Below are 23,761 nucleotides of genomic sequence, written 5' to 3'. Positions count from 1 at the left end.
GTTTTTCACTATAACATTTCCTCAAAAGTCATGCTCATAAATCGGGTGGAGGAAGTAGAGGGAGCTTTTACTGATTCATTCCTTCAACATTTGGGCATCTCCATGGAAGAAGGTAAAGGGGAAGAGATAAAAAGGGGTTAAGATTTGCATAAATGTACAGATTGGAAACTGTTCACTTTCATTGTGTAGGTTCATCATAAACCACACTGCCTAGAGATGAGTATTAATATAACTGAGGAAGTGAGCTGAGTTTTTATGTTTATCAGAATGATAGCTGTAAGGTTAAGCATGGTCTATGATATTATTTGTATTACTACTCTTTCCACTGATCATTGTTCAAGCAAACGAAAAAGAATCTTTTTGTGTGCATGAACAATAGAGTTCAATATTAATAATGGCCTTTGGACAAAAATGTAGGATGAGGGCACTCTTGCGTGACTGTTGACTTGATAGCTTCATACATCTTACTCTGCATTTATTTAATTCAGATATAGTTATTTTTAAAGTAGTTTTTGTTTTCATTGATTGTAGAGAGATGAAGGGAGAGAGAGACAGAGAGACATCAATGTGAGAGAGAAACATCACATTGACTGGTTGCCTCCTGTACGCATCCTGAATGGGGATCAAACCAGCAACCTGGGTATGTGCCCCGCTAGGAATCAAACCAACCACCTTTTGGTGCACGGGATGAGGCTCCAACCAACTAAACCACACTGGCCAGGGCTCCATATATAGTACTTTTTATAGCACTGTTTTAAGCATTCATCTGCAAATATTCATTAATCTACTATTAACTCATTTAATGGTTGATCATTTATTCTAGTTGTTAGAGAATATAGAAGGAAATAATTTAAATGTATCCTGTCTTTCTTTCTCCTCCCTCCCTCCCTCCCTCCCTCCTCCCTCCCTCCCTCCCTCCCTCCCTTCCTCCCTCCCTCCTCCCTCCCTCCCTCCCTCCCTCCCTCCCTCCCTCCCTCCCTCCCTTACTTCCTTCCTACCTACTTATCTACCTACCAAGCATATGGGGCTGACAACAGCCCCCTGTCTCTTGGTAGTTCTGCCTTGAATGCTCAGACCTGGGAAGGATTCCATTTTGAGATCGTAAGGAGCTTGGACTGAACTACTTTGTGTTATGATTGTAAAACTTACATTTCCATGAAATAAAGTATTGGAGGAATAAATAAAACCTATCCCACCCCCATTTTAATCAGTCAGCATATTTTCTACTTATATGATAAAGGAGTTGTTTGAAGTCATTGTAAATCGCCCTGTCTGTGCCCCGCCCCTTCCAGCATGCTTGAAGATGACCTCCAGCTCAGTGACAGTGAGGACAGTGAGAGCGAGCAAGTAAGTTGTGTGTATGCCGTAATCTGGAGTCCTTTTACATCTGTCTGACTTTTCTGACCTGCTTACCCTAACCTGTCTTTTTTCTTTTCCTCCCCCTTCTCCCCCTTGTTGTGAATGCCTAGGCCCCGGAGAAGCCTCCTTCCACATCTGCACCGCCAAGGTACCGTGTGCGAGTTTCTCCCCTCTACGCCAGTTTCGCAGTTTTCTACTGAGCGGGAGCATTACAGCCTTAGCACTTTCATAACTTCTTCATGGGGAAGGAGATGGAGTATCACAGCTAAAAGAAAGTACCTGTGTAATATTTTGGAAGCTTCAATCAGCCTTAGAGAGGTGGTTAACTCTATAAAGGGAAAGAACCCTACCCTCACCTAAACCATCAGTGTAGGAGAAAAAAAAATTTGAGAGTTTAAAATAAGCCTGAATCACTTTCCTCTGTATTATGTAACCAGTATTTGAAAAGTTATGCCAAAGAGCCCAGTGTTTCTATGAAAGTGACAGATTTGCTGTATTTTCAAAAATTATAAAGCCAAATTTTTCGTGGTGGCTGTTTTCTTAGTCATGAATTTTCTAATTGTTTCTGTGGCTTTTTAAAATGGCCTGCAGTGCATTTTAGTGAGGTGGAAAATGGCACTGTTTTCATTTTGGAAACAACTTGGCTATATTTTAGAAAACATTATGCTTTAATTTTTGGAAATGGAAACTAAACCACCTCTGGTATTGAATTTAATTATTTAATAGGCCAATACCTGACCTCCACGGACAGGGAAGAGTTAAATTACACTGTAGCTGTTTTACTCCCTTGAGATGTGGTCATCCATTCAGAGACAGGCTCAGCAATAGAAACCTTCCTCACATATGTGTGACGTGATGGTTAGCGTGGAGGAAGCTCATATAATTTTGCCAGGTCTTACAGAGTCATAAGCTCTGCTCATTTATTTATATTTCATTTTGTTCAGTAATTTCTAGTGGCTTATAATGACTCATAAAATATGACAAACTAGCCTAACTTAAAAGAGGAGGAAAAGAAGATAGAAAAAAACAAAGTGGGCATAAATCAGAGGCAGAAATAACACAAAGTATATATCTCATTCTGATCCTCTATGGCAAGGGTCCTCAAACTACGGCCCACGGGCCACATGCAAATACAAATATTGTATTTGTTCCCCGTTTTGTTTTTTTACTTCAAAATAAGATATGTGCAGTGTGCATAGGAATTTGTTCATAGTTTTTTTTTAAACTATAGTCCGGCCCTCCAACGGTCTCAGGGACAGTGAACTGGCCCCCTGTTTAAAAAGTTTGAGGACCCCTGCTCTATGGCTTAAGCTCTTCAGCTCCCAGTGTGAAAATGATCACAAACCTAACCACATTTTTTCTGAGGAAATTGTCATAGTATAGTGTGTTTGCTTTAAAATGACCTCATTTGTTTTATTGGTTATAATTTTTAAATTCTACATTAATATAATTTTATTTAATAAATTTATTATTTAATGTTTTAGGTAGATTTGGAGGCTTTCACGAGTATAAATATTGATTTATTGCTTTGGCTAATTCCATTAAAACTGCAAGTTTTAAGATATGCTTTGAAATTCTGTATATGCCCAGCAGTGTTTTCTCATTGACCCAGAGCTATTGTCCTATTCATAAAACTTGCAGTAGTTAATCTCTCCTTCAGCTGATATTTGGAGGTCATCCTAAACCACTTATAAACAACGGCCTACTTCATAATTCTGCCCGAATGTGTCGTGCTTGCTTTTGAAGTCACTTTCCATAGGAAAACCATATATATTTAGTAGTCTTTGGCTATCATACAGTTAGTTCTCATCTAGACAGTGGAGAGATTTTAATGTATTGGCTGTTCTTTCATAAATGAACTTGTTTGGGATATATATCTATCTATAGATAGATATTTTATATATTTATATATCTATCTACATATCTTAGGCTTTGTGGGCCATACAGTCTGTGTTAAAGCTAGTCAGCTCTGCTTTTACAGTATAAAAGCAGACAGACAATACAGAAAATAATGGGTGTGGATGTGTTCCAATAAAACTTTATTTAGAAAAACAAGCAGCCAGTTCTGGCCATAGTTTATCAACCCCTGACATAAAGCACCAAGCATCTACGTTAAATTAGTTTAGCTTGAAATACTTTCAGAAGCAAAATTCCACAGGCTTCTCTTTTACATTGTTATCTGATGAGCTATTTTAAGGTGTTTTTTGTTGTTGATTTTTTGAGTCATTGATTGTAGGTCTTTCTCTCAACCGGACGATATGGTAATTTACTAATGTTAGGTAATATTGAGGCCCTTTCTTTTGAGTACCAGAAAAATGGGCAAAACAGGACAGGAGCAGAAAGGGGGATCCACCTTGTGTGGTGCCTTCAGATGATCTCTTGGTTGCTTTGCAGCGCTCCGCAGTCACTTCCAGAAGCAGCGGCCTCAGCACATTCCAGTGGTGCGGAGTCAGAGAGCACCAGTGACTCAGACAGCTCCTCGGACTCGGAGAGCGAGAGCAGCTCAAGTGACAGCGAGGAGAATGAGCCCCAGGACACTCCGGCTCCTGAGGTACCGTGTCCCCTCCAGGAGACCGTCCGGGATGGCAGCATTGGGGGCTGGAGTCCGCCGTAGGCCAGACCAGGAGCCTGAGTGGCTCTGTCCCCCGGGGCAGTGCTTCTCTGCTCCTACTGGTGCAAACAGGCTGTTTCTGTTTACTTGTTCTTACCGAACATTTGGCGGTGGAGGTTTGGGAGAGAGGTCTTCTCTCTTCTGTTTAAAGCGATAGGTTCTTCTCTGTTGTTACTGGTGTGTTTTGAAGAGCAACTCATTAAGGATGTTTGCACACCCTTTTCTTTTCCCTTCTCTTGGAAAAGAAAACTCATTTTTAGTGGGCTGCTGTTTTAATATTAATGAGATTTCTTTTTGAAATTTCAGGAATGCATGAATTAAGGAAATCAAAAGGAGACAGCGTGCTTTAGCAAAGGGCAGGAGCATGAACTAGAAATAAGTCATCAGAGGTTCTATTTTTGAATCACTAAAAGCCATGCATTAAATGGATGGCGACTTGATTTTGCCAGGGCTGTGTTTCTTCGCCCTCTGCCCCATGCGAAACAGGGACTATTGTGTTCGCCTATCGCTGCCCCCTGGGAAATATTGTAAAGATAAACAGATGAGGTTGAAAAATCTCAAACACCACATGTTTCTAGAGGATTTATGTTGCCTCCTGGATTGTCGAGCACAAGAAATTTAGTAACAACTAATGAGGTTGCCAAATGCCTTCAAAACTTGGAGTAGCAATATAAAAATTATGCTGGAGAAGGACGCGTAGTGGGAAGGGAAGGCAATTTTGGAAGACCAGCTTGTATAGAGAGAATGATTCTGCATATTTAAGATGGGAATTCTGAGAAATGAGACTTTCTAATTAAGAAAATGTTCAGGTTCTCAGTATCTGTCTCTGCTGTTTAGAAAGCGAGGCAGTTAGTTCCACTACAGCATTAACCGAATCCATCTGGAGGTCATGGAGCGAGAGCCCTGTCTGAGGGCAAGGGAGGCTGAGGAAGCTACTGAGTGTCATTTTTGTTAGATGTGAGTGTATATCTGTCACAGAGTAAGTGCTCAGTAAATGTTTTTTGGAGTGCATGAGCTGCACTTGGAGTGCCTTTCGGGTTTTAGAAACTGCTCTCTGTGTTTCTGGGGGTTCTTTGTTTCCTTCTGTGATCTAATTACTGTTGAGGTGATTTTTCTATGCCCCAGGGAAAAAGATACTGAGTATGCTCTGCAGACAAACTATGTGGTTGTTCATGTTAATGTTTAGAACATCTTTGCTTTGTGTCTCACCTTGTTCAGTAAGAAAAATCTGTGTGTTCATTACATTACTGAAGGAACAGAATTCAATTAAGTAATAAAATTCGATTCAGATAAAGTAGACATGGCACAGATTTGACTGAATAGTTGAAATTTTAAAGAAAGATTAATCTAGTATTTGATTTAATGAAACCATTACGTCTTATGCTCAAGTGGTTACTGAAATAGAGTTAGTATCAGATTAAAAAAATTAATGTTCCCATCCTTACTTATTATAGTTATTTATTAAAATGTTAGTTCATGTCTTTTATTCACCCACATTCAACTAGATGCCTTTTGGTTGGTTGAAGCAATAGGTCAGACATTTGCCACAATGATGTCTGTCAACGTGGCTGGCCACAAAAACTCCAGCACACATTCCTGAAGGGCACTCCCAACGAAGGCGACTGATTTGACCTTTCTCATCCACCTTTTAAAACACACACACACACACACACACACACACACACATTTTCAGAGAGGAAGGGGTGGGGAGAGAGAGAGGGAGAGAAACGTCAATGATGAGAGAGAATTATTGATTGTCTGCCTCTGGATCAAGCCTGCAGCCCGGGCATGCCCTGACTAAGAATGGAACGTGTCTTCCTGGTTCATAGGTCAGCGCTCAGGACAGCAGCTTAGCCTTCTTTCTCTCATGCTCATTCTTGGGAGTAGTGTAAGAATTCTTCCTTTTCTTACCACCACCATGGAAAAGAGTGGACTCCTTTGGAATGTTGTAGGCAGACCAAATACATCCACTTCCCGTTGTTTGCCAGCAAAGATCAGTCTCCTGATGAGAAGGAATTCCTTATCCTGGACCTTGGCCTTTACATTTTCTATTTATCCCAGGGTTTAACCTTGAGAGTGATGGTCTTCTCCATATGGGTTTTCACGAAAATTTGCATCTTTGCAGCGGTTCCACCACAGATGTCATATGGAAAAAAGTCTACTTTATTTTTTTTAACTACCTTACTAATAGGTCCATATTTGTACTTTGGGGTTGCTGTGCAAATCTAACCTTGGTATGATTTGTATGTTATATATTGAGTTTCAGCTTCCCCAGAAATAGTTTGTCTTTGCCTAGATTTTAAACCTTTAATTTTCCCCCAGGTATTTAACTACTCTTCTTTCCTTTTAAAATAAATGCTTGCATTATTGTAAATCTCTTATATTAGTTGAGAGTAACGAATTCCATACATAACAGGCCATAGTTACTAGTTATTACTTTCTCTTTTTTAGATTCTATTTTTAATGCTGAAAATTTTGCTTTTTACGGCTCCATTTTAAGTTCATTTGATGAAATAGTTTAGTAACCTTTTGAGAATATGAGATGCTGTCTGCCTGCCCAGTGAGCTGGTGGGGAACTTGGGGAAAAGCAGTGTTTGCTTTACAGTGAGCATCCAAATACAAAATGTGTGGGACACCTCACCTTCTTCCGGTTCAGTGAAGTTCAGGGGAAAAGAATTGTTCTGTTCTCCGTCATTCAGGGATCTTCTTAGTTTTCTAATCTATTCTTTGTCCATTTCTTTGGTAGTTAGCTACCTTTGGGTGATTGCCTGTGGGGCTCTTAACCCACCCCTCAACCCTAAAAGGTTGGTAGCTTTCTTTTCACCTACTAGTATAGTGTAGCACTAAAGACTCAAACCAATAGCCCTTTAGCTCTGAAGCCCTTTTATTTGATACTACCAGCCGTGGGCAAACTACGGCCCTTGAAATGAATAAAACTAAAAAAAAAAAAAAAAAAAAGACCGTACCCTTTTATGTAATGATGTTTACTTTGAATTTATATTAGTTCACACAAACACTCCATCCATGCTTTTGTTCCGGCCCTCCGGTCCAGTTTAAGAACCCATGTGGCCCTCGAGTCAAAAAGTTTGCCCACCCCTGTACTACACCATGCTGCTTCTCTCCTTCCTTCTTTGCTTTTCGTTGTCTTTTAATTTTTGGGTGCATACTCCCTCACAACTAGAATGTTTTACTTAGAACAGTGGGCATCTGTTGTACATAGCTCAAAACTTCTCACAATCATAATTCACTCTAAAATATATGAACTTTTGCCAGTTGAAAAGTTAGGAGAGGTAAAACATTAAAATGCTGAATGAGCCAAAACCGGTTTAGCTCAGTGGATAGAGCGTCGGCCTGCGGACTGAAAGGTCCCGGGTTCGATTCCGGTCAAGGGCATATACCTGGGTTGCGGGCACATCCCCAGTGGGAGATGTGCAGGAGGCAGCTGATCGATGTTTCTAACTCTCTATCTCTCTCCCTTCCTCTCTGTAAAAAATCAATAAAATATATTAAAAAAATAAATAAAATGCTGAATGAAATAGATCACATTCTTTCACTTCCAGTGTGCCCGTGTTTGGGCTGCTCCAGCCCTGGGAGGCTGGAGGCGGGGCATAAGGAGTGGCAGAGGAAAAATGAAAGCTCAAACCTTGATCCTATCCAGTACTTACATTCTTAAAATTCATTTTAAATCTAGTTTTAATAGATCCCTTATGTAAAGTTTTCTCCATCCCAATAGCTAAATAATGTCTGATCTTGAAGAAATTCTATCCACTTTACATCTTTATGTCTTTATAAGTAGGTATACAGAAAGGATTGTCCCTATCCTTTCCCCTCCATCTGGGCACAGTGGCTCAATTTTACCCTGCAATTGGGCCATACGCCTTCCGGGCATTTTAGGGCTGCAGTAGAAGAAAATGTGTTTTATTTCTGTAACCAGGACATTGCTTTAGGGACTACTTAATGTATCCTATACTGTCCTGTTTGTGGGGAGAAGCGGCAGATGATATCTATACCAGGATTAACTTTTCTTTTTGGTTCCTGCATAAATACTTTTCTACCAAGCATGTCGGTGACTGGAATGCAGTTGTAAACATAGCCCTGGTGAGATCTAGCCATACCTTTCCCAAGAAAGGGTTTGGTTCCTGATATGATTGGCAAGTGACTCATGCCTTGTCCCCAGCTAACCACTGGTATTACCACACCCTCAAGCCTTTGCAGGAACTAGTGTTTGACAAGCAGGTATTGTGTGCTAATCTTTTCTCTACCTGTAACAAGTCATCCTGTCTTTCTAGAGTACTGAATGCAGTTGTAGATTATATGTGACAAAATTCCTGGCACATAAGAGTAGTTTCCTTCTTCCCTCCCTCCCTGCTCTGAAAAATCAAATGTGAGCCTTGGTGTAGAGCTGATGTAGGTATTGGGAACTGTAAAGGAGGTATGTTATCCTAAGCAGCAACATGGGGTAAGCAGAAAAAAAGCAGTTATGCAGCTTTCTTTCGGCTGAAGTTTGGCCCTATCTAGTTCCTTTCATTTCTAATCTGTTTCATCACACTTAGTCCAAACTAACTACCTGATTATTTTATCACCTTTTTTCTGGTCAAAAAGATTTTACAGTATATCCACCTATCTTCCATGTGTTAAGTTCACATGTTTTTATAGAGTTGAATTATTAGGGATATTTCACTTGGAAAAATCATTAGCAATCTTCCCCATAAAACATTGTCCACCTATGGACATGGATCTCCTTATCCATAATTGAGTCAGTTAAATCCCATGTGGAATATCTTTCCTTTAACTTCCTGGTGCATTCATACAAACCACCTGTCAGATGGATCTTAAGGAAAACATGCAGCATGAAGTGATGTGCTTCCCTTTAAGAATAAAATATAATCGCTGCTCATTCTATTAGATATTAATGTTTTTATTTGGCATATTTATGGGCACAGTAATACACCTATAGGAATGTTCAAATTAAAATCTCAATGTACACCACCATGTGTAAGACATAATAGTGGAACTTGGAGATGCAGAGGTCTCTGTCATTCTGTTAATAAGATCTAACACCCAGCTGGAGAGAGAGAATAGGATGCACTAACCATCAGTTAGCAACAGAGATTTATGAGATAACAGATGTCAGGGACTTCTGTTTATTTGTCAAATCAGTTCATAGATAATCAGTCAAATCTCATTGCTCTGAATTGTGTGCTGTGGAAAAATAGGTGGTATTTCAGCTCAGATTGCTGAAATAAAACAAGAAACATAATGCTTGATTTTTAAAGACTTCAAATAGGAATGAGGCTCATCTAATGTGACCTCACTTGACTCATTTTTTTAAATGTTGTATTTTATTTATTGATTTGAGAGGGAGAGAAACATTGATGTGAGGAAAAAAAAAATCAATTTAGGTTGCCTCCTGCATGTGCCCCAACTGGGCATTGAGCCTGCCACCTGGCTATGTGCCCTGACCAGGAATTGAACCTGTGACCTTTCAGTGCAGGGGACCATGGTCAACCAACTGAGCTTCACGGCCAGGGCGACCTCACCTGACTCTTTTTATCAAGGTGTAAATCAAATTTGAAAATTAACATGTATCTGTGACACAGGGAAAACCTTTCACAGATAAATGTTTATAATGTTTTTAAGTAAATATGAGAAATTATATCTAGTTTTGAAAAAAGTAATTTCCAGTTGAAAAGTATATCAAGGAAAGGATAAAGTATGAAACCCATAGATAATCACCCAGACTTAGTTTGTTAATTAGCCGTTTTTGAAAATGCTCAAGAAAAGGATTCTTTTTATTCCCTATTATTTTCTGATAGAATAGTTTACAAGCCAAAAATGTGTCAATTCTGTTTAAATTAATACTGTAATTACCATTAGAACAAAATATTTATGTAGCAATGGTTTCTCAGCAGTTGTCAATAGTTTACATTGGTCAATATTTAATGGTCACTCTCTACCTAAGCAGAATTCCAGTAGCATTAAAAATTTGGAAAATTGTCTTAAGAGTCAATTGTTACAGAATTTGACTTGTAATTTGAGGAGGGTAAAAAGGACCTTAATTCTTAGGTTTGGGATGGCAGGATGTAGTATTGGGTAACACAGGGAAGAATTAATCATCTTTGGCCAGTTACCACTTTTCTCTTTTTCCTTGTTTTAGCCCGAGCCTCCTACAACAAACAAATGGCAGCTAGACAACTGGCTGACCAAAGTCAGCCAGCCGGCAGCGCCACCAGAGGCCCTGGGGAGTGCAGCGCCCCCACTTCGGCACCCAGACGGGAAGGGGAAGGGTGGTGACGGCACCACTAGTCACGAGCATTCAGAATCCAAAGATCCTCCTCCCCCTAAAAGCTCCGGCAGAGCCCCCCGGATCCCTCCCGAAGGCTCCCACACTGGCAAGAGGAGCTGTCAGAAGTCCCCTGCCCAGCAGGAGCCGCCGCAGAGGCAAACGGTTGGAACCAAACAACCCAAAAAACCTGTCAAGGCCTCTGCCCCGGCGGACTCTCGGGCCAGTTTGCAGGTGGAGAGTGAGCCTGGACTTCCCCATAGCTCCAAGGACCAGCCTTCCAAAGACAAGCCCAAGGTGAAGACGAAAGGGAGGCCACGTGCTGGAGACAGAGAGCCTAAGCCAGCGGTGCCCACCCCCAGCGAGAAGAAGAAGCACAGGGGTGGGCCCCCGGCCCCCACAAAGGCACGCTCCGGTCCTGAGCCCACGAAGGACAATGTGGAGGACAGGAGCCCTGAGCACTTGGCCCTCGTCCCCCTGACTCACGGCCAGGGCCCCAAGCACGACAGCAGCAGTGGTGGCAGGACTAGTGGCTGTCGCCGGGCCGTGGTGGTGCAGGAGGACCCCGGGAAGGACAAACTTCAGGTGCCTTTGAGAGACACCAAGCTGCTCTCCCCGCTCAGGGACACTCCTCCCCTGCAAAGCTTGGTGGTGAAGATAACTCTCGACCTCCTCTCTTGGGTTCCCCAGCCACCTGGGAAGGGGAGTCGCCAGAAGAAACCAGAGGACAAGCAGCCACCGGCAGGGAAGAAGCTGGATTCTGAGAAGAGAAGCTCCGACAACTCAAGCAAGTTGGCCAAAAAGAGAAAGGTGAGTGCGGGGGGCCTGGCCTTCCCCTGCAGGGTGGCCAGTACCTGCTGTTCGCTTAGGGCTGTCTTTGGCCCATGACTCTAGCCCTGAGTTGTCTAGAAGATGCGGGAAGTGTTTGGTCAGATTAGATCCAGGCTTTGCTCCTAAGCCAGTTACTCCTCCATTGTAGACCTGGGTACTTCCCACTCTGCAGACGGGCATTACCGGGTACTAGAGCTCTTCAGCTGTCTCACTGGTTTGCAAAAAGAGGAGGCAGTCATTGGAAAGGATATCTCATTTTAGGATAATGTAGCATTTGGGGGTGCTTCTTTTATTTATTCTGATAACATTGATATTTACCACTTGGCCCATTTGATTTTACCCTAGAAATTAAAACCTTACATGAATTGCAGTGTTAATTAGTATTCCAAATTCCTGAAAACACTGCTATACACTAAATTTTGCTCCTGTAGTATGACCTTTTTGATACTGGTACCACATCATACCTCATTAATTTGAACACACCAGATTTAGACTCTGTGCCCTCCATTATTGACTTATTAATAAGCAGGGCATTCTTTTAAAAGGTTTTAAAGCTTACTAAGCAGTTAGGACATCCTGTTGAATAATATAGGCTGGAATGGTATCTTGTAAAGTATTAAAAATCTGTCAATTTCATTTTTTTATTACAATTTTTGGAAGTTTCACTTAAGGAATAACATAATTTTTTTAAAAGAAAAAAAACAATCTCTGCATTAAGAACCTCAGTTCCGTGGACATAACACTATTTTGGACAGTTTCCTTCCTTGCGTTATTCTTAATCATTGAGCTCCTGATAGTTCTTTTTGCTGCTTCTCGGTGATGAAAGTATGATAAGTGAGTGTTTCCCTCAGTGGCATTCCCATGCCAACCTGCCCAAGATTCAGAGGGAAGGGCACTAGGAAGGCCAGCTCCTCCTGCCGAGGAGTCAGACGGTGCACACTCTTTACGCAGAGCTGCTTCCTCAGTTGTGCAAGTTGAGCTAAGAATAACAAAGGACACGGCTATCATCAGCCCGCTGTCCTGTCTGTGATTCAGCCGATTACTCCACTAGTTAAAAATATAACATGACTCTAACAAGTAGTAGGGTGGCTGTCTTGTCAGACCCGTGTCGAATGATTGGAGTGGGCAGGTTGAGTGGGCTGTGGTCACATGCTGATTGGCGGTGCTGTTTCAGCGAGGAGAGGGCATCTTCTCTCTCATGTCCAAGAACCACGGAAACGATGTGTGTTAAAGGTGTGAAACCTGATGGAGGACTTGGCTAGGAAAAGTACCCGTGTTTAATATATCTGAAAAGACTTCAAAAATACACTCGTTTACCTCCCCCTTCTGGGAAATTTTTTATCTCCTATCCCCCCAAGGTCTGTCTGGTTTCCAACGCTAACTTTCTGCATTAGCTGGAGTGAGAAGTATTAACTTCTAAAATGCTTACTAACAGGTGAACATGTTGGAAGTGGCAGGCTCCCCGAGACGGTTTTCAGCCCAGTCTGTACTCCATGCACATCTGGAACTGTTGTTCGCAGCCCCCGAAAGGGATCTCAGCTCACCCTGCTGAGGATGTGAGCCGTGCCCTTCCACAGCCGTGCGCAGCCCTTGGCTGAGCTCCGAGAAGGCAGCTCGTTTATCATGCTGTTGGGAGGATGGAGAAATAATGACCCTCATCTTAGTCAAGCGTGTGCTTCTTTAAAGCCCAGGCCAGCAGCGGAGAGCTCTGCCCGGGAACAGTGCCTCTGCTGTGGCAGTGACAGGACCAGGTCCTGAACCGGTGGTCCCAAACCCTGGCTGCTCATTGTGGTCACCTGGGGAGCCTGTAGGCCTGGTGGCAGGTGCCCACCCTCAAACCCCTCACCCCCACTGGTATTTTTAAGTTCTTGGTTAATCCTAACGCCTAGGGGGCTGGGAACCCCTGAAGCAGAGCCTTTCTTCAGGGCCAACATTGTACAAAGCTAGTTCTTTCGGTGGAGGAATCCCTCCATGTGCTTTGCTTAGACGTCATGGATCTAGACAACCAGGAATCCTTGCTTTAAGTATGTCACCAGTTAAAAACATAGAAGCTTTTGGATAAATACATACAAAAATCAGCTCACTGTATACTTATTTCAGGATCAGAGAATCGTGTGTCATTTGGTTTTGCTTCCTGCTGGGTTCCAGGTAGGATTAATGTTGAGCATTAACCTCAGGTCCTTCCCTGTGTGGGCCGGGCTCCCCCTGTCCTGTCAGGATCCCAACTCTTTGGTCAGGGCATCGGCTGCTCCCGTGGCCTGGGCCCCGTGGCAGAGGCAGGGCTGTCCTCTCTAAGCATGGGCGTTTTTTCCCAAATTTGGGAGGTGGAGACTTGTTCGTATTCTTCATTCTAAGTGCAATCACTAGAAAAAGCTCTCTGAGGATGTAGTGAGAGCAGTGGGGCAGTGTGCCTGATGGTTCACATTTGTGGACTTTAGTGTCTTTATTTAAAGGCCCTTTAGGGTCTGTTCCTCTCCTGGTGCAAAATTTAGCAAATATTTTTCAGAGGGTAAGCAGACCCTTGAAGCCATTTTAGACTTAGAAGTATGGGAAGATAATCATAGAGTTCCTGGTGATTAACAGCTGTGATGAAGCCATCAGGTGTGGCACCTGTACACGTGTGCTCATGGTTCTGTATATGTGTAATGGTACTCCCTTAAAGGAGCGGGTCAGAAACAATTCATGAGGAAAAGTGTGGGAAATTATGAGGTTAATAGGCGTCAACACACAGTGCTCTCTACATAAACTGCAGAAGTTTATCATCCGAGTACAGTTTAGAATTTAAAATACAATGGTTGTGTTTTTTTGGCCTAAATAATTTTTAAACCCAGGTTATGTTATTCCAGGTTTGGAAGGAAAATTGAAGTTGAGAAGGACGATATAATACACAGGCCAGTGCCATTGGCAGTGTCTATAAATGCACGAGCGTGCATGGAGCTCCCTGTGTGAGCTAGACCTTGTTCTGGCATTTTATAGCTAATCGTTCATTTAATTCAGTTTTTTTATAAATTGCCATTAAAAAAAAATTGCTAGACTGTCTTAATAGTCATTTCGATAAATAGAGCAGAGAGGTACATTATTCAGGTCTTTTCCTTTTTCTAAATATTGCTTTACTGACCAAGAAGCTTTGACATTGTTGGAAACAAATTTCACTCTCTCATTTATCCGGGTTTCGAGTCCTGGGGAAGGGAAGGTAAGGGATGTGGTGGGGAAATGTGCATTGTTTTTGCTTGAGGATGGTTGTTGGTTCAGTCAGTCCTTCCCTTCTAACCAAGCTCCGACTGTCTTTTCTTTGGTGGTTTCTCCAGATCAACATTCTCAGTTATCTTTCAAAATCAAGGGTTTGAAAAGTCATTTCTTACAATTTTCTGAAGCTACTTCAATCTAATTTCTTCATGCTTGTTAGTTACTCTGAAAAGAACATTGTAACCACATGCATGTTAAGACTGTTAAGCCATTCTAATGCCTGTGCATTCCCTCACCAAAAAGAAGAAAGAAAGTGGATTGATTTTCCTTTTCTGTAGTACTTATCCCAAGATTACAAAGCCTGTCTCCTCAGTAAGCTGCCCTCGCTCGGTGCTGACTTGGACGTGGCATTTGCTTGTCATCTTTGTGTTGAACCTCCTGCAGAGACACATCCAGAGACCGACTTAAATTTCCCAGCAGGCTGCTTCTCCACTTCCTTTGCCCCGAGTGCTACCAAGGTCCTTTGCTTCCCTGTGGGAGAAAAAGACAGTCCTAGAATTTGAGTGCTAAGACCTTACAGGTCACTTGTCCAGCTGCACCTTGTATGGATGGGATCCAGAGAGGCTCTGACACCACGTGGCTGTTTAGTCAAAGTAGACATGGAGCTCAGGTATGCGGGCTCCAGCCCAGGGATTTCTCTTCTCTTTCAGTGTCCAGTGGGGAGGCTCTAGGAGAGAGTCACAAGGTCATAGTTCAAGAACAGTGTACTGACTCTAGTGGTTATAATATCATCCTGGCTCTATCCCTCTACTGCTCACACCTTGCTGTCCCAGTACTCCTCCCACCCCCACCCCACACTCCTTCTCTACTTGGGTTTCTCTTTCAGATGCCCCTCATCTCTCCCCACCACAGCCAGGCTCTCAGTACACTCTCCTAACACCTATTAGAAACACTGTGGCCCGAATGGACGTCAGTTCTGAAAAAGCCACCCTCCTTGCCCTGCTACGTGCAGGAACCTCGCCGGTGAGCCCGGTGTTGGGCAAGCAGCAGGCCGCCCTGCAGCATTCTCTTCCAAAACCACCTTGGTCTCACATTCCCAGCTCTTCCTTTTATGGGCTTCTTTCTTGCCCTTTGCTCTATGCTGGGTGGAGCAGCATTTGGCAGCTCGTCCATGGCTGCCTGACCCAACAGGTTAAGAAAAGCAAGCAAGTCAGTTCGGACCAGGTCGGCAGCCAGCAGCCTCCTTTTGTTGTAGGTACAGCACCACCGAGACACTTGTCCTTCTGGGAGGGGGCCTTCCAACCCCAGCCTCAGGCAGGATCCCTAAAATGGAGGCTGATCTGGGCTCAGCCACAGGGCAGAGGAAACTTCTTTTTCCTTTACGCGGGAGTTCTTCTCCCTCATCTCATTTTCCAATGGCGCCTTGATCTAGAAAAATCCCAACGATTCCTTGCCTTCTGTTTTCCACTCTTGAAATTTAAGTTTGCGTTTCCTGCCGCCCAGTAGTGCAAGGCTCCCTTCCTACCTCTGTCCACTTCAAGTTGCAGTGCCATCCTGCTCCTGGGACCTCAGCTGCGAAACCTAGCTGCCATGCCAGAGAACAGATCCTCCCTGAGTGCCTGCTCCAGGGAAGCCACTGGGACTGTTCCAAGCAGAAGAAGACAGGTTCCAAGTGCACAGGGGACAGAAATACTAACCTCAGGCCCACAGGCTCGACTACAGCAAGCAAGCGAAGCGAGCAGTAGGAGTTTGATTTGGTTTACTGGCTTACTCTCTACCAGCTTACAGAATATTATCAGCTGCTAAGTTGCTTTATGCCGATGTAAAGCACATTGTTCCAGTAAGTGCCAGCACGGTTGTTAATGCTAGCCTTGCTACTGAGCTTGACCTTAGTCAAAAGGCCGAGAAGCTTAATGCTGGCCTCGAAATCAGTATTGCTGATTGCTTGTTTGGGGGCTATTCTCTTGAATCTCTGATTGGTACACGCCAGGGTTATAACAACCCGTCTGTGAGGATTGACTCACTAGGAATCTGATTTCATGTGGTTTACAGCGGTCGCCAACTGGTGGTCCATGAGGTCCAAAAGGTTGGCAACCGTTGGCTTAGAAGGTCTGTCACTTTGGTTTATAGTTATAACTGGCAAGTCCCAAGCAGCAGGAAAACATATAAACAAAAATTAACGCTCATTCCATGTCTGGGGTCTGATGTTTTCGTTAGGATGCAACTGTGTGGACGTTTGCCTTGGAAACTTACCCTGTGTGTCATTAACTGCCTAGAAGAACCTTCCATTGCAAAAAAGTATACATTACTACCTCATCCAATATCTGGATATTTTAGCAAAATCTGTGATTTTTCCCAGAGATAAATTTTCCATCTTCTTGCACTACTTGCAAGGCCAGCTTTGCAGCCTTTAATCTAAAACTCGAGAGAACCCGCTAGATCTGTGAGTGGCAGAGCCCCTGGGGCGCACAGTAGGTTAAGTAATGACAAGGGTGCCACAGTAGCAGGGTCCTCTCTTGACCCAGTCATTTCCAACTTATTCTTTTTTTCTCTGCCAACCTTGGCCTCTCAGGTGTTAGCATGGCGAACTGTTTCATGGAGGCCTGCGTGCTGTGCAAAGCTGAGCTCTGCGGGCCAGGCTGAAGGCCCCTGGGACACAGATGGGCGAAATTTCCTGTCTTGTTCCAGTTGTGCCTTTAGGAGGTGCTTCTTTATGTCACATCTTAACTCCTTATACTTCTTTAATGAATGGTTATATTTCTGAGGAACTGATTTGCTATCTCACCTCTACATTTTATAATTCCTCTGTTGCATTGGCTACTTGGGAGTTCAGAGCCCTGTGTGCAGATTATCTGTAGAGAAGTGTACAGAACAGCACAGCCCACTAGACGTAAACTAAAATGTTCTAGCATCCACATGAAAGAAAACCAGTTAAGTTGTTTTAATAATTTATTTTATTAAATGTATCCAAAATATCACCACTGTAACATTGAATGAAAATTGTTACATTTCTCTTTTTACACTAAGTCTTCGAAATCACTGTGGCTTCAGACTGGCCGTGTCAGGCGCTCCTGGGTGCCAGGCTGTCTGGTGGGAGTGTGCCGGGCCGGTCAGTGCAGAACTGATGGCCTCTGGGGCACAAGCCTTCCCTTGGACTGAAGTTCTCCCTGCCCAGACTTCCCCTTCTTCTTAATGTTCTCACTTGTGCGCACACCAAGAGATGAAAACAAGTGTCTTTAGAAGCAACGTGGAATGATCCATTTTGAGACAAGAAGTACATGTTTTTCCCCCGAGAGGCTGAGGAGAGGAATGGAAGCGCTCTCGCCACATCTGTCTGCATGCAGCCGCCAGGAGGAGGGCGTGTTTTTGCTACTTCCCCTTCTTTGGAGCAGGGTCGGGCTGCTCCTAGGGTCTGGGCAGAGCTTGGGCCTACGCATCTTAATTTATTCATTTTTTCTTGGAGGAAGTCAGCAAACAGGAGAGAGACAGGGGTGAAAACGGGGGCTTCCTGCAGTCAGTGAATTTGAAGAATGTTTTTTTCCTTTAAGGCTTTAAGGGAGGATTTCAGGTTTTTAAGGGATTGTCCTAGATTGACTGGTGGTGTCCCAGATTCCTGTCTCGGTGAACTGACAGTTGGAGGAGTTTATTTCTAAATGCACATCACAATTATCTAAAGGGCTCGCACCAATCCTTTCACTGTCACTTGCTCGAGAGGTAGTAGCTCCTTCCCAGGGGGCATTGCCTGAGTCCAGACCGTGGGCAGGAGGCCACCGTGAAGCCATTGGATCGACATGTAGACTTTTTTTAAAGTTGGTGTGCATGTTGACAGGTGAGCACAAGCACATAGAAGACTTTTGCCATAAAGAATTCTTTGTTCTCTTAATGTTTCGTTATCTCACACTTTAGTTGGTACAGAGGGGTGTTTTGAGGTGCTTAACTTGGTGGAATTATATATCCCTTCTCATCACTCTTCCCTCACTAAAATTATTATTTACAATTCTTCATTTTCTGTCAAAGTTCTTGAAAAACATATGACTCTATATATGTAGAGAAAGACAATATTTTTAAAAAACCAAAAAACAAAAAACTGATATCTACCTGACTAGGCAGCTCAGTTGGTTGGAATGTTGTCCCGTATATCAAAGGTGGCAGGTCCGATTTCCTGTCAGGGCACATACCGAGGTATGGGGTGCATACGGAGGCAACCTGTCGATGCTTTCTCTCTCTTTTTCTCTCCCCCTTTCTCCCTCCCCCACTCTCTCCCTCTTCCCTCCCTCCCTCTGTCTCTTTAAAGATCAATAAAAACATATCCTCCAGTGAGGATTTAAAATTAATAATAATAAAAGAACTGGTATCAATGGAAGAGAAAGTTAGCTGAATCCCAAAGCAACTATTCTTATTTGTTGTGCCTTTCTGGTTTTGTCTATAAGCTATCTAGACAGGATTTTGTAGCCTGTTTCATTTTCAACAATATACTTGTTTTTTTCATTAGAAGAAAAGCTAAGCTTTAGTACTCCACTCCTAATTTTATTATGACCAATAAATTAGTGTAGATAAGTGGAGGGTTCTTTTGAAAGAAGGGGAAGAACCTTACTCATAAAATTATCTGTTGTTACTTGATGTGAATCAGCATATTTTATTGATTCTTTTATATTTAGGAAAGTAGCAATGATGTGTCTACTACAATGAAGTCTACTACTATTCTTATTAGCTACTAGAGGCCTGGTGCATGAAATTTGTGCACTGGGGGGGTGGGGTGGGGGAGGATGTCCTTCAGCCCACCTGCACCCTCTCAGTCCAGGAGCCCTTGGGGGATGTCCAACTGATGGCTTAGGCCCACTCCCCGGGCCTTAGCACTGCCACAGAGGTGGGAGAGGCTCCCGCCACCGCTGCTATGCTTGCCAGCTGTGAGCCCAGCTTCTGGCTGAGCAGCGCTCCCCCTGTGGGAGTGCACTGACCTCCAGGGGGCAGCTTCTGCATTGAGTGTCTGCCTCCTGGTGGTCAGTGCGTGTCATAGCAACCAGTCGTTCTGCTGTTTGGTCGATTTGCATATTAGCCTTTTTATTGTATAGGATTACTTAGACACCCTCCCCTTCCTGCGTATGAAGAATAGTCCTTCCTTGTGCAAAGCTTGGTCTCTCCACAGGTTACTAATATCAAATCTAGATCGCCTACCTCCCTCATCCAAAACACACACACACAGTATAGGTACTGGGAAGGTTGCTGTGTGGGTATAGACAGATGTCTCCAACAGTCTAATTATTCTCATTGCCTGTGCTGTATATTTTTTCCTATTTTGCCTATACAGTTATGTTTGTAACAATTTACTTTGTTATATTACAATCATAGGGTGAAGCAGAGAGAGACCATGATAGCAAGAAAGTCAGACTGGAGAAAGAGGTTAAGTCACAGTCATCGTCATCCTCCCACAAAGAAGCTTCTAAGACAAAGTGAGTATAGAGATTAGGAGCAGCCTAGGAAGGCAAGTGAGTCTTCTTGGGTCTGATGTGTGAAGGCATGGAGTGCTACACTTGTTCAGCTCCTTCTGATGATGTGCCCAGTTGGTTTCAATCTGCTTTTGTCACGTGGACCTTCTAGGAATTAACAGTTCATTGGGCAGCAAGCTTGGGTTTATCCAGTGTGTTTCAACAGTAGAAAATTTCCTAAAAACCTGGGATTAATTTCTTTCTAAAGGAATTTTTACATTGAAAATAAGAAAGGTGCTGTTATTATCCCTATTTTGTAGAAGTGGAAACTGAGGCACACAGAGAGAAAATGACTTGTCCAAAGTCACAAAAAGTAACTATTAATCTCTGATTTGTTCAAGAAATCGCTTCACAAAATGATGTGGTACCACAATGCATCATGTCCCCATGTAGGAGGGATTTGCGAGAGCAAGGAGTCAGATGTGAAAGCGGAGGCTGGGCTTGCCTGCTTGTCAGAGGGACAGGTTGGGGAGTAGCTAATGCAGACCGGCTTGTTAGGAGAAGTCAGGACCGCAAGCTTAGAGACGGGTCACATAACTTCATTTCTCAGTCAGCAATAGGACTGGATTTTTAAAAGGCATGAAAAATCCTTGAAATGTGGCCTTGTACAAAAATGGATTTCACGCTTTGTGATATCTTAGTCTTTTGTCAGCAGCCTTGTGTCCTTTTAACTAAACAACTAAGTTACATGGTTCATGTAACTTTGTGTTGTATGATGTTTCTTTCCAGAACACCCAGGCCCTCTGAGCCCTCAAAGAAGGAAATGCTTCCCCCCACACTTGTGTCATCCTCGTCCTCATCCTCCCAGAAGCCAGCCAAGCCCACACAAAAGAGGCCACGGCGAGAAGCACATCCCTGTAGCCAGGACCCTCCCAAAAGTGCCAGTAGTACCAAGGGCAACCATAAGGACTCCCCCGCCCCCAAGCGCAGAAAAGCCGAGGGGAAGGGCTCTGGAAGCTCCACAGAACAAAAGGTAAGTCGGGGAGCTGCCGTTGTATACAGTAGATATTGGGTAAGTTCCCAAATTGAGTAAGTTCCTAATGATGCTACTTCAGAGCTATTCATCACTTTTAATAAGGCTGTAATGAGTTTGTGTTTAAAGTTCTACTCTTTAGAGGGAGAATAAAAGGTAATTAATAGTATATGAACATTTAGGTGTCAGTTTATTCTTAAAGTGATTCAGAAGTGAAATACCCGAATAGATGTTTTGTGTTAATTTTCTGTCAGGTGTTTCGTAGTAAGAAATGGTTACCCTGGTTTGAATATTTGATCTCAGGTACTTTCATTTATTGTAATGGGGGAGAATTGTCCACTTTCCTCAAGTACAAGTTCCTCTTTCTGTTAACCTGGGTGTATGTGGTATGTATGCATATTGACTAAAAGAAAATGTTACGTTTGGCTTTGTTGGTTATCTGTTCTCATGGACAGTTTTGTCGTATATCTTTTAGAGTCCCAATACAGTCAAAACGTTAATCTAGCTGGGAAAGTGCCAAACTTTGGGGGGGAACTATTTTGGGCTAATTTAAGGGATGGTATATTTAGGTCAGTGATCTTAAATCTTAGTGTGTGATCTGTAAAATGATTTTTTAAAGGGATCTTCTGGAGATACTGCAAATTCTTTTCCAGTGCCTTCTTTGCCAAATGGTAACTCGAAACCAGGGAAGCCTCCCTCGAAGTTGGACAAGTAAGATTCTAGATGCTTGCTTCTTATCCTTTTCTAGAGGCCCAGTGCACAAAAATTTGTGCACTGGCGGGGGGGAGGGGGGGAGGGTCCCCCAGCCCGGCCTGTGCCCTCTCGCAGTCTGGGACCCCTCGGGAGATAACGACCTGCTGGCTTAGGCCTGCTCCCGGGTGGCAGAGGGCATGCCCAATCCCTAGGTGCAGCCCTGGTCAGGCTCAGAGCAGGGCCGATTGGGGAGTTGGGGCGCCGCCCCCTGTCATGCACAGAGCAGGGCGGATTGGGAGGTTGCGATGCCACCCTCAGTCACGCTCAGGGTAGGGCCGATTGGGGGGTTGGGGCACCGCCCCCTGTCACACTCAAGGCAGGGTCGATGGGGAGGTAACGGCGCCATCCCCTGTCACGCACAGAGCAGGGCGGATCAGGGGGTTGGGGCGCTGCACCCTGTCACTCACAGAGCAGGGCCAATCGGGGTTGGGGTGCTGCCCCCTGTCACTCACAGAGCAGGGCCGATCAGGGGGTTGGGGCGCTGTCCCCTGTCACGCACAGAGCAGGGCCCATCAGGGGGTTGAGGAGCTCCCCCCTGTCATGTACAGAGCAGGGCCGATCAGGGGGTGAGGAGCTCCCCCTGTCACTCACAGAGTAGGGCCGATAGGGGAGTTGGGGCACCGCCCCCTGTCACACACAGAGCAGGGCGGATAAGGGGGTTGGGGCGCTGCACCCTGTCACACTCAGGGCAGGGCCATTGGGGAGGTTATGGCTCTCCCCCGTCACACACAGAGCAAGGCCCGTGGAGGGGGGTTGGGGCGCCACCCTCTATCACCCACAGAGCAGTGCCGATCAGGGGGTTGGGGCACCACCACTGTCACACTCAGGGCAGGGCCGATGGGGAGGTTATGGCTCTACCCCGTCACACACAGAGCAGGGCCCGGGGCGGGGGGGGTGGGGGGCGGGGATTGGGGCGCTGCCCTCTATCACCCACAGAGCAGGGCCGATCAGGGGGTTGGGACGCTGCACCCTGTCACACACAGAGCAGGGCCCGTGGGGGGGGCTTGGGGCGCCGCACCCTGTCACACACAGAGCTGTAGGGGGATGGGGGAGCTCCCCCCTATCAGGCACAGAGCAGGGCTGATCAGGGGGTTGGGGCACCTTCCCCTGTCACGAACAGAGCAGGGCGGATAGGGAGGTTGTGGCCCCACCCCCTGTCACACACAGAGCCGCAGGGTGATCGGGGGATTGGGGAGCTCCCCCCTATCAGGCACAGAGCAGGGCAGATAGGGAGGTTGTGGCCCCGCCCCCTGTCACACTGATCCCGGTGCCGGGAGGCATATTACCCTTTTACTATATAGGATAGAGGCCTGGTGCATGGGTGGGGGCTGGCTGGTTTGCCCTGAAGGGTGTCCTGGATCAGGGTGGGGGTCTCCACTGGGGTGCCTGGCCAGGCTGGCTGAGGGGCTGAGGGCTGTTTTCCGGCTGGCGGGTGACTGAAGCTCCCAACCGCTCCTTTTTTTCTTTCTTTTTTTTTTTTTTTTTTATTCTGGGCCAGCTTTAGCTCTGAGGCCTCGCTGCTGAAAACATTGATACAATGTTGCGGTCAGGCTGGCTGAAGGCCAGCCGGTTTCTGGAGTTTTGTTTAGCTTCTATATTTGCAACATATTTGCTTAAAGTTGCAGCTGAGAGGCCGGCAAGTGCAGGGAACGTTGGAGTCCGCCATCACTGGAGCAAGCAAGCCTCCCTGTTCACTTCAGTGCATGGCTGCCGGCCGCCATCTTGGCTGACAGTTAATTTGCATAAGGATATGCTGATTAGCCAATGGGAAGGGTAGCGGTCGTACGCTAATTACCATGTTTCTCTTTTATTAGTGTAGATGTGCCCACTTCTCCTTCTTTACCTCCTCATTTCCTTTCCCCCTCTTTGCTCCTCCCTCTTCTTTGCCCTCCTTCTCCTCCCATCCTTTTCCACCATCTCAGTCTCCTTCAATCATCTTGCTCCAGCCTAGTAATTTTAAGTTCATATGACCTACCCTGATCTTTCCTTCTCTTTCAGACAAGCAGATCTCCACATGAAGGAGGCAAAAAAGTTGAAGCAAAAAGCGGAGTTAATGGTCAGTCTTGGTTCTTTATCCATTTGGTAGAATGTCTTCTGCTGGAATATTTGTGATCTCAGTCTACTGTATAACATATCACTAAATACAGCAGGAGGGTGGGAGAGGGGTGCTGACATTGGCCGAAGCGGAAGCAGGATCAGCAGGATCTTAGTGAGGGATAAGGGATTCTTAGTGAAGTTATTTTCTTTGACTCCATTATTTGATCAAGGGCAAATATACA

The 23,761-nt window shown here is 44.6% G+C and overlaps 1 protein-coding gene across 3 annotated transcripts in view; it reads left to right on the top strand.

The window, feature by feature from the left end:
* AFF1 (ALF transcription elongation factor 1) overlaps positions 1-23,761 on the top strand; it is a 197,898-nt gene that overhangs the window by 161,876 nt on the left and 12,261 nt on the right. For all 3 annotated transcript variants that reach the window (XM_070393110.1, XM_070393102.1, XM_070393119.1), the window contains 8 exons: positions 1,293-1,347; positions 1,470-1,507; positions 3,754-3,910; positions 10,128-11,063; positions 19,620-19,720; positions 20,486-20,729; positions 21,349-21,440; positions 23,481-23,538. In XM_070393110.1, coding sequence (XP_070249211.1) covers positions 1,293-1,347; positions 1,470-1,507; positions 3,754-3,910; positions 10,128-11,063; positions 19,620-19,720; positions 20,486-20,729; positions 21,349-21,440; positions 23,481-23,538 — 1,681 coding nt within the window. The remainder of the gene's footprint in view (positions 1-1,292; positions 1,348-1,469; positions 1,508-3,753; positions 3,911-10,127; positions 11,064-19,619; positions 19,721-20,485; positions 20,730-21,348; positions 21,441-23,480; positions 23,539-23,761) is intronic.

Source organism: Myotis yumanensis, unplaced genomic scaffold (assembly GCF_028538775.1).
Source record: "Myotis yumanensis isolate MYYU_CA2020_CCGP unplaced genomic scaffold, mMyoYum1.0.hap1 SCAF_1, whole genome shotgun sequence".
NCBI lineage: Eukaryota > Metazoa > Chordata > Mammalia > Chiroptera > Vespertilionidae > Myotis > Myotis yumanensis.
Note: the sequence above shows the minus strand (reverse complement) of the source record. Positions and strands in the feature narration are given on the sequence as shown.